At 44.3% G+C, this 11,492-nt stretch overlaps 1 protein-coding gene across 2 annotated transcripts in view; it reads right to left on the reverse strand.

Annotated features, from left to right (window-relative positions):
* Positions 1-10,799, reverse strand: part of abca1b (ATP-binding cassette, sub-family A (ABC1), member 1B) — a 42,426-nt gene extending 31,627 nt beyond the window's left edge. The window contains exons 1-5 of one of the 2 annotated variants that reach the window (XM_042060902.1): positions 10,694-10,799; positions 8,835-8,923; positions 6,987-7,080; positions 1,539-1,680; positions 1,155-1,273 (exon numbers count right to left, since the gene is read on the reverse strand). In XM_042060902.1, the coding sequence (XP_041916836.1) occupies positions 1,155-1,273; positions 1,539-1,680; positions 6,987-7,080; positions 8,835-8,900 (421 nt within the window). In that variant the 5' untranslated portion in view covers positions 8,901-8,923; positions 10,694-10,799. Of the gene's footprint in view, positions 1-1,154; positions 1,274-1,538; positions 1,681-6,986; positions 7,081-8,834; positions 8,924-10,688 lie in introns of both variants that reach the window. The other variant, XM_042060901.1, reaches the window with a different exon arrangement.
* Between the last annotated feature and the right edge of the window lie 693 nt (positions 10,800-11,492).

Below are 11,492 nucleotides of genomic sequence, written 5' to 3' on the forward strand. Positions count from 1 at the left end.
AAATATTGTAAATAGCCCACTGTCATGCAGTTAATGGGATACTGTGCAGAGTTGGAAAGTTAGGTCAACTTGGAAAGTGTTTCTAGTTGCCTGTTGGTAAGGTACAGCCGTAGCTTACACCTGCAGGAGCGCTTGCTTGGGCACCTGTGTTGCGAACACATTTCCACTAATCACGGATGTGTTGATGACATAAATTAGGAAATATTAGAGGACTTAATGAGACAAACTGCATGCCGAGATCTGCATTGTCTATAGTGAGGTAATATTAGATTTCATTACAAAAATATCACCATGCATTCATAAGCTCGTGATTCAGTGAGAGTGATCCCAAAACATCGGAAAGTGACATTTCTGTATTACATTTTGTCAAGAGGAAAAATCAATAGCAAACTGTTCACAACTGACTATAGCACTGTGAACTGTTCCTGGTTGCGCCTGCAAATCCGCCATCATAATAGCAATCCGCTATGGAACAAGCGTGCCTGTTGTTAAAGGGAATGTGAGATGACGCTCTGATTGGTTTATTGCACATTACGCCCAAAACACACCCATGAATAATGTAGCTGCTACAGACCACCCCATTTTAGATTTGCGTCGGGCGCAACAGTCAATATTCCGCCGGTAAAATAGAGACAGCGCCCAAGATCCGCCCACAAAGCGATTTGCGCGAAGTCAATTGCGTTAAAGTGCAAGATATAGCCCTATGTGTCTTTGTAACATGCCAATTTACTTTCCCAAGGGGAAAAGTAAATTCTCTTTCAACTCTCTTTCAAACAGGCTCATTCACTACCCATGACTGTAACATTTACCTGCAATAGCACTGATGCCCATCTATCATCAATACCACTGATGCCCATCTACCATCTACCATCAATACCACTGATGCCCATCTACCATCAATACCACTGATGCCCGTCTACCATCAATACCACTGATGCCCATCTACCATCTACCATCAATACCACTGATGACCATCTACCATCTATCATCAATACCACTGATGCCCGTCTACCATCTACAACAATACCACTGATTACATGTATTAATTTAGTCGTTTATTCATTTAGCAGATGCTTCTATCCAAAGCCCATCCACCATCTACTAGCACTGATGCTACTAGCTACTAGTTGATGCCCAGTTATAACACAGCCTACCTTCAGAGTTGTTTTGCAGGGTCTTGAGTGCGCTGAAGAGATCTTTAAAGCCGTCCAGGCTGCGGTCATTCTGGCTATACAGCAGGATCTTCTTAGCGTCGGTGAACAACCGAGAGATTCTGCAAAACACACACACACACACAGAAACAGAAATACAACATGATGAAACTGACAACAGACTGGCAATGGGTCAGGCCTTGGGATTAGCAAATGTTAACACCGAGGAATCTAAAAGTGCTACAGTATGTCACACCATAGTGTCACATCCGCACACACACACACACACACACACAGATAGGTAGACACACTGGCAGACAGGCAGATAGACTGGCAGACAGACAGGTAAAGAGGCAGAGAAGAGAGAGAGAAGAATGTCTTGCTTACATGGAATCGTTGAAATTTCCAACGACCCCTGGTGATTCTCCTGGTGTTGGGTGTCTGAAGCAGGGGTTGTTGGCATTGCAGACAATGCCCTGTATCCATGGCAACGTGCCCGCTGAGGGCATTGCCTTGTTTGGGAAGTGACCTAAGCAAAGACAGCAGAATCCATCAATCAATCAATAATTAATCAGACTGATTACTAATCAATAAACAATCTTTCATCACTCAGGAGCATGAAGCAAAGCCTGAAGGAACGTGCGGCCAATGGACTTGATTTTGGTGTGTGTCGATGTGTGTTTGTGTTTGAGCGGACCTTGTTTGTTTATGATTATTTAAGTCTGTGTGAGTGTACATGTGTATGTTTGGATATGTATGTTTATGTTATGAGTGTGTCAGTTATTGTATGCATGTTTTTTACATGTGCATGTGTGTGTCTGTGTGTGTATGTGTGTGTGTGTGTGTGTGTGTGTGATGAGACGAGTACACCAGAACATGCAGGCCACTAATCAGTGTGTTCCTGTAGATTGTGTTATCTTCCCCACTAGCATCAGGGCATCTGTGTATGTGTGTGTGTGTGTGTGTGTGTGTGCACGTGTGTGATCTTATCGGGGGGCCAACACAGTGATTGCCTAAGCACTATACGCAACCTTTGGTCTAATCCTGACTGTGGGGTGGAACTAGTCTAGTATGTGAAAGTGAGTGTGTGTGTGTGAGGAGTTCAATAAGTAGGTCTGCTATCAGGCAACCTTAAGACTGCCAACTGGCCAGCGGCTATGGGCCCTTCACCACTGATAAGATAACCAGCAGCAGCAGCACCTGGGGCTAGAGCGCACATTAGGTTAGCACTAGCACGCTAGCAGTAGCTATGGGCCCTTCACCACTTATAAGAACCAGCAGCAGCAGCACATGAGGCTAGCGCGCGCTAGGTTAGCATTAGCACACTAGCAGAATGCTAGTAAAGCCATAATGGATTTCATCATACAAAAGACTCTGGCAGAATCGACTGCTGGAAAAAAAACTTACATTTAACTTCTTATCTACTGGCCTGAGACAGTGTGGAGGTGGGGGAGCAAAAGACCGGGTGCTTGTGTCTTGTGTCTGTATGTGTGTGTGTGTGTGTTTGTGTGTGTCATGCTCGTGTCGAAGATTAAAAAGAAATGAATGATTAGGAGGCAAAACCAAACAAAAACCTCTAACGGATAACTAAATCAGAGAGCTGATCTGTAATTGGTGGCTGAGAATGCTGCAGGGACCTGTTGAAACATGCCACCAAACACACACACACACACAGACACACTTCCCAAGTCGCCTCTTAAACATTCAACTACAACACACACACACACTTCTTGAGTCACCTCTTAAGGCTCATCCATTCAAAGGACTTTAACTAAAGCAGTAAAAATCATATACGTTTTAGAATGGTAACCTCCACTCTGCATCATTTCAGAGCAGGGCCGTAGTCACCATAGACTTTATTCAAACCAAAATCAAACCAAAATGTCCCCCCCAATATTCGGACATAGAAAAATAAATAAAGAAAAAAACGCTATAGGCTATACAGGAAACCAACAAAAAACCATCTGAAATGCAATCAAACGTAAATAACGCAAAAATTAGTGACCTATTGATGGTTTCAGAGAGAGTAGCCTACACTGTGAGTGGTTTTTCCTGGAGGTTTTGCGTTTATCGTTTGAGGCGTGCGCTATCAAAAGCTTCCTGCACGTACCCTACTGCGGTGCAGGCTGTCAACAATATCGCAAAAGATACCGGTACAATTCTCACAAAACTTGTTGGAAAGGTGTAGCACTATCTAAGGACACCCCATTCATTTTTGAAGCTGATCAGACTCAAAGGGAACTTTGAAGCATTTTCCATATTGTAGCCTATTTTCTCGCAATGATAGCGAAAGTGAAACATAGTGTCCTTTTATTTGAATTTGTGCGTGTCTGTGTCATTCATTTCTTTCACATGTCTTACAACATAAATAATGCATTCATATGCTAGTGCAGTGTTGGGAGTAATGCATTAAGAAAGTAATGTAATTACAGTAATGCATTGCTTTTTACTGTAATGCAGTAATGTAAGGCATTACCAATACAATTTCAGTAATATTTTACTCGGTACAATTCTCAGTAACTGAAGTTACTTTGCTTTTTAATCCAAAATTGAGAAATGCTCAATTGGCACCAGAGAAGATTATCCAATAATTAAAAAAAGTCACAGTATGCTGGTCCTGGAATTTGATTCCCTTGTTTAGATGACTTTAGAAAGGGAATTTGAGTTATCTCTGCCATTCATGCAACAGATCTAACATGGTTAGGCTATACTTCTCATTTCAAGCAGTGAGAATAACTAAAATGTTGCTTTTACAGACAAAGATCGTAGCCATTATTCTCAAACTATTTGCATTAAGTCTACACCACTGTAAGTGGAAGGAAAGGCAACCAACAATGATGAGAAAGTCAACATACAATTTCACTATGGCTATATTTTACTATATTAAGTTGTGAGTGACCTTTGGCCTTTGGGGCCTACATTATCCCATGAGCCATAACTGCAACCATTATATTGTTCTTTTGTTAGCCTTTACCCTAGCTCAGTCATTATGCCATACCACATCACCTCCTGCCGTGTAATGAGCTGCATTGAACACATGAAGATCTATTGAGAACACCAAATCCATATTTCCTGTTATTTTGGTGAAAGTAATGTAAACGTAGTGTAATGCCTTACAATTCAAAGACAGTAATATTGTAATGTAACAAATTACTTTGAGATGACAGTAACAACTAATAAATAATGCATTACACTTTTGAAGTAACTTGCCCAACACTGGCTAGTAGTAATGTCAGAAATGAACCGGTTTATAAGCCTCTTAGAAATGGTTGTTGCATCTTGCATTTTACATTTAAATGCGCACTCAATCGTGCATCCATGCAGGCAAAACGTACCACTCAATTGTGGCAACGGCACAAAAGTTGAAAAAAACTTTTACAATGGCGGTGATAGCCTACAGTTAATGTGAATCGCGGACAATAACCAAAGAAAGGAATTTCCACCTCCATTCACCAAATAAAGGCTGTGTTTCTACATGTTAACACAAAACATTTCTGTCAGAAACCAGCCTATAATGCATAGTGTAACTTGAGGTGAGTCAGACAGAAGAGGGACCTGTCTTAGTAGCCTATCTTGAATCCCATCCCTTTCAAACTAGGCTACCTTAAAATTGTGTGATTAGCCGCCAGAATAATAAAATAAAAAAAATACAAAATATGATTGGGCTATAGGTCCAAACAGCCAACAGTCGACCCGTTTACAGTAATAAGTATGCTGATATGACTTAATAAATACAAATCACAATGAAATGCATTTCATCTTAGTGTTTTTTTTTTTGTTGTTGTAAAAATATCTATTGACATATAGGCTAATTTAACAGTATGAGCCTAGTGCACTAGGACATAGCAATTAATGTATAAAACTAATGTAGACATATTGCAAAATGCAAAATTAAATAAATTTAAAGATTTTCAAGTGGAGTTTCAATGTAGATGCAATCATTTGACATACTATGGCCTCACTTTGGGTCAGTTTTGGCTACTTTTTGGCTGGATTTTGGGGATTTTGGGCTCTCTTTGGGATGGTTATGGCCATATTTTGGAATGCCACAATTGGTTTTGGGTGAGTTTTGGCCTCCTTTTGTTTTGATTCTGGCCTGCCTAATTTGGGCCATATATGGGCCGTACATCCCTCCAAAACTCTGCCAAAATGCCAAGCCAGTTTTGGGCCAAAATGAATGTGCTATCTGAGTATGCCCAGGGGTTCATAATCCATCCGTGCCTATGTCCGTCAAAAGTTTGGTATATCCTAATTGACTGACTTAACTAATGACTTGTTTGTGATTTTAATAATATTTTTGCATGGCAGGAAATGTATTGAAATTCTGTTATTGAAATTCACACCGCACCACAGATTTGGTCCCCCCCAATGTTGAAATCATGGCTACGGCCTTGTTTCAGAGTGATAGAAACCTGAAAGTCGTTCAGAATCCATCAAATTTTAAAAATGAAACATGAACGCACATTAACAATATTCCAGAGACTTTCCTTATTATTGGTCAGTATGCCACTAGGTACAGTTGCAGTCTTTATAGTTATAGCTCTTGGTGTGGATGGGCGTTTAGACCTTTAACTACACACACGTACGTGCACACACATACACACACAAACACACATTCACACACCTTGTCCCTTCGTCACTCAAACCCCAGGAAGCAGAAGCGAAACTCTCACTTCCACTTCAGACACAGACACGCTGTGTGTGTGTGTGTGTGTGTATGTGTGTGTGTATGTGTGCACGTACGTGTGTGTGTGTGTGTGTGTGTGTGTGTATGTGCACGTACGTGTGTGTGTGTGTGTGTGTGTGCACGTACGTGTGTGTGTGTGTCTGTGATCAGTTGGTTTGTTCCACCAGAGTGCGGGATTCACTCTTAGGTCAAGCTTGCAGGCAATGAAGCTCAACCGCAGGAACCGCCAGAGTGCTGATGAACAAGTGTCAGGGTCACGACACAAGGCTCTCTTCACACAAGAACCGACCGCGTTCCCAAGGTTCTCTTCAAACAAGAACCCACCGTGTTCCCAAGGTTCTCTTCACACAAATCCCACCGCGTTCCCAAGGTTCTTGTCACAAAACAGCCCAACACATTCTCCAAACATGTTCCTCTGGCATTTAATAGAGTGAACCAGGTTGACATCTGTGTGTCCTAAAAAGCACGCTGAGCTCCTGATAAAATCTGCTGTGATTACACACACACACACAGATATTACTGCCACAGATAACTAGTGTATGTGATAAGTGCCCATGATAAACACACACACACACATATCTAGCGTGTGCGATAAGTGCCCATGATAAAGGGCCATAAAGCGGGGACAAACACTTAGTTGGTGATCTGCCATATTTAGTGTCAATTCTTTTCCTTTACTGTTGCCTAATACACACACACACACACACACTGTTTGCTTTCTGTCTCGGCTATGTGGTTGGCAAACTGATCAGTTACAGTGTTTTGGTTGTTTGTGTATGTGTGTGTGTGTGTGTGTGTGTGTGTGCGAGCGTGCGTGTGTCTGTGTGTCCGCGTGCTGGTGTGTGTGTGTGTGAATATGGTTAAGTAATCAGGAAATAACTCTATTATGTGATGGTACAGTTAGTGCAGGTGCTGAATGCTGGATGTGTGTGTGTGTGTGTGTGTGTGTGTGTGTGTGTGTGTGTGTGTGTGTGTGTGTGTGTGTGTGTGTGTGTGTGTGTGTGCATGCGTTTGTGTGCGTGTGTGCATGCATTTGTGTGTGTGCGCATGCGTTTGTGTGTGTGTGTTTCTGTTCTAAGTATATGAGATTCGTCATGGGTGAATGTGTGCACATTTCTGTGTGTGTGTGTGTGTGTACGCATACTCACATTCATGTTGCTCGTAGGGTGGGTAGTTGATCCTCACAGCGATGAGAATGAAGAAGATTAAGAGAGGCCAGACGATCTCGACCAGAAGCTGAAGCTGTGAGAGAAACACACACACACACACACACACACACACACACACACACACACACACACACAGAGACATACTCAAATGTCAGCATTTTTCTTAGAGTGCTGTCTGTAGAACACATTAGGCTCTGTCCCATGAGAGCAGAGAACCTGCTAATAGAGCTTTCAGGGGCTGAAAGCATCCTCCTAACCTTCTTACAACACACACACACACACACAAACACTTTCCCATAAAAAGCAGTCTCGTTTAAATCCTTGCCTGATATCATAACCCTTTTTGCAATTCCATAGCATGGGTGTGTGTGTGTGTGTGTGTGTGTGTGTGTGTGTGTATGTGTGTGCGCGTGTGCGCATGTAGGCTGTGTGTTGCAGATAAAGAGGGATGGATAGAGAGTGACAGTGCACGTGTTGATGAGCTAGACTGTGTGTGTGTGTGTGCCCCTGCTGTTTTCCTTGCTTGCACTCTCTAACCACTCAGCATGGTCGCACTGAACTTGGCAAAGCTTTAGCTCTGTTAGTCCCTAAGCAGCCACCATACCGAGAGCCCCTGCTGTTGCTGGGACCTCTGAGACCGGACACCCTGTTGCTACGGCGCCCTGTTGCTATGAACCCGGTGACTTGTGTTCCGCTCTGCGCGTATTTTATCCCCCTGAAAGAACCCGCACTAAATCTCAGCACAAGACTCAAATCCCCTCACTCACTGGCCAGCCAGTCCGATCACGCCACACCAGGGCCTGGCCTCAGGGAGCACTCCAGAACCCAATATGGGCCACAGCAGAACCCAATATGGGCCACAGCAGAACCCGAAGTGGCCAAACTGTGTGAGGTCATATAGCCGCTCAGGGCCCTTAAGTACTTCCCAACAGTAAGAACCAGTTAGTCTCTGTGTTTGAAAGGATTCAAACTCACCCACTATTCACCTAATATACAACTCATCAGCACTCTGATTAAACACTACACTACTCAAAAAACACTGCTCAACCCCCCCCCCCCCCCCCACACACACACACACACACACACAGATTAAACCCAACACTGCTCATCACACACACACACACACTCAGATTAAACCCAGCACTGCTCATCCCACACACACACAGATTAAACCCAACATTACTCATCACACAGACACACACATATTAAACCCAACGCTGATCATCACACACACACACACACAGATTAAACCCAACACTGCTCATCCCACACACAGACAGATTAAACCCAACACTACTCATCACACAGACACACACAGATTAAACCCAACACTGATCATCGCACACACACAAACACACACACACACACACACACACATCAAACCCAGCACTGCTCATCCCACACACACACAGATTAAACCCATGGACACTTCAGAATAGGTTACAGAACACTGGGAGAGAGAGAGAGATAGAAAGAGAGAGAGAGAGGGAGGGAAAGGAAGGAGTAATTGTGATGCCAATACAGCCCATTAAGTCACACAGAAAGAGCTAACAAGAAAGAGGAGAGAAAGAGAGAGGGGGAGAAAGAGAGAGGGGGGAAAAGAGACAGAGAGAGAGGGAGAGAGAGGAGAGAGAGAGGGGGAGAGAGAAAGAGGGAGGCATTGTGGCTTTACAGAGACCCATTAAACAACAGACAGGAGAGGGAGAGGAGAGAGAGAGCGAGAACACAAACTGGAGAGGAGAGAGAGCGAAAGAGAGAGAGAACACAGACAGGAGAAGAGAGGAGAGGAGAGAGATAAAGGAGGGAGGGTGATGTGATCTGTCTTACCGTCTGTCTCCGTCTGTAGGTGAAGTTCTTCCACAGCAGGAGGCCCAACTGTGTGGAGATGGACATCTCTCCCCGCTACCTGTGCCGTTCTGCACACACACACACACACACACACACACACACACACACACGGCACCGTTAGCAGAATGCACTGAACACACACACATGCGCAAACACGCTTTCTCGGTGTCCAGCGTGAAGCTCAAAGGTAGCTGGACCAAAGAGCAGGAGTCTATCAGCCCCGGAGAGAGTTCAGCCTTACTGTTCTACAAGAGAGAGTTCAGCCTATACAGGAGAGTTCTACAAGAGAGAGTTCAGCCTTACTTTTCTACAGGAGAGTTCTACAGGAGAGAGAGTTCAGCCTTACTGTCCCTCTGAGCTGCCTGTGTGTGTGTGTGTATGGGGTGTGGATGGGGGTGCGGGGGTTAGGTTTCCCAGAGTTCCATAGAACAAAGGACAGTTGGGGGGGGGGGGGGGGGCTGGGGGGACGTCTGTACAGGAGACACTTAGCCTGGCAGGAAGCACAGGGATGAGTGTGTGTGTGTGTGTGTGTGTGTGTTTGATCAGAGGCCGAGGGGCTGAGAATGTAAATGAGCGTATTCATCCATGTCGCTGGTGATTGAGACTGATGGTTGTCCAGTCAGGCGCCATTGTGATTACTGGGACACTGCTTACAGGTGATTATATCAACACCTCATCAATGTGTGTCTGGAAGTACATTACCACTACAAATCAATCACCCATTTGGAATGTCCTACTTGATCTTACTGATGTAACAGTGTTGAGGTTGAGCAGAACTTCAACCTGTACTGACCAGAGCAACAGCAAAAGATGTATGCCGTGGGTTTCAGAGTGGTCTCTCAGGCAGCCTGGAACACAACGGAGCGCATGGGCCATTGATGACACACACACACGCACGCGCGCAAATTCAGAAGAATATGCGAATTGAGGTCCTCAGCAATCTGAAGCGTTTCCTCTTGCGCAACGTGTGGAAAAGATGCGGTGGTAGACCTGATATCGGGCTATCTCGCATTATCTCATAGGCCTACTATATATCCCTAATTACATAAGTGTGTGTGTGCTCTCAGGTGTGTGGGGATGTGTGTGTTCGCGTGTCGGATTTTAACGGTATGGACCGGAATGCATGACGCACTGATTCGAAACCTTGTGAACGCACGCATGACATCCCCGTTATCATCTGCGCGATGATACCTGGCCGCCTGTACCGCTGCACGCAACAGCATGCCCGTTCACACAGTTAGCTCTGCCCCGTTCTCTGGAACTGAAGCTTATCCTTTTCCCCTCGACGAATCACCTCCTTTTCTGCCTTTATTGACGGCATCTATTCTCGATTTTAACTTAACTTAGGACCTCTATATCTCCAGACAAAACAACACACAAAAACATCTACCCTGCCTACATGAGTAACTCTTAACAAGCCCAAATTCTCTGGGATTACTGTAACAAAAAATAACAGTGTGACAAAGGCGTAGGCTAGCACGGCAGTCGAGTGATCCGGGATGCTTACGGAAGACTATTCCTTCGCCAAAATATTCCCTTATAACAACCACCAAGTAACGAACAGACAACTCCAAACATATCTTGATATATATTTGTGTAAATACAAAAATATAGGCCTAACTATTCACGAGTTTAACGAGTAACTCCTTCAACAGGCATTCCAAGTAAAGAGAACCCTTTGAAAACACATCGATTTTTGTGGACTATGCTTTAGCCGACCCAATGTAAATTACAGTTTACTTTGGAAACCATTTGAGAGAATGTTAAACTTCTGTTTTGAGAGGACCATCGGAGTTCCAAAAAATGAATGAAAATAAAATAAGGCATACGCACCTTACCCCTCGGCACGCGCTGTCTCCTTTTAGATCTTTCGGTGTATTTCCTTCAGGGAGAGAAAGCAGACGGCTCACTCTAGCTCTCGCGCACCCCGTCCCGGTGGTTCCTCTAAACTTTCGAGAAGAAGCAGCATCCCCCTCACGGAGACTCTTTATAGCAGTGCGCGTCTGCGTGCGCCGGTCCGAGGTTACTCACGGTCACTGGGGTACAGATTCATCTGTGGGAACACGTGCTCCTTCAAAACAGCACAGTAAAACGGGCGACACCTCTGGCCACATCGCTGCCCGCCACATCTGGAACTAACTAGCAATAATGGAAAACAAAGACAAGCGGCTTAATGATGCTACATTCTTACCGGGAGCTCAACAGAAACAAGTATTTGGAGAAATCACAACAAACAACAACAGACACTATCCTTTAGTAGTATTAACTGATGCAGTAGTAGGCCTAATTCCTGAACGCTTGAATGTTATTCCTCATTCTGTAAGTGGCTTTGGATAAAGGTGTCTGCTAACTGAATAATTGTAAATGTAAATACATGTTTTTGTATGTTCCTGTGATGATTATATGTGGATTATTTAATAGCTGTAGAAGAGGGATTTATGACATGTGGCACACACACGCACGCACGCACATGCGCGCACACACACACACACAGACGCACACACACACACACCTGCCTTCACAATACCCTCATAGTACACTCCCATACATCAGTGTTCAGTACAGAGCATGGACGGATTATAAACCACTGGGCCCCTGGGCACAGACATGAAAAGGGCCCCCCTTCCCACCTTAGAA

This window comes from Alosa sapidissima, chromosome 14 (genome assembly GCF_018492685.1).
Source record: "Alosa sapidissima isolate fAloSap1 chromosome 14, fAloSap1.pri, whole genome shotgun sequence".
NCBI classification, from domain to species: Eukaryota; Metazoa; Chordata; class Actinopteri; order Clupeiformes; family Clupeidae; genus Alosa; species Alosa sapidissima.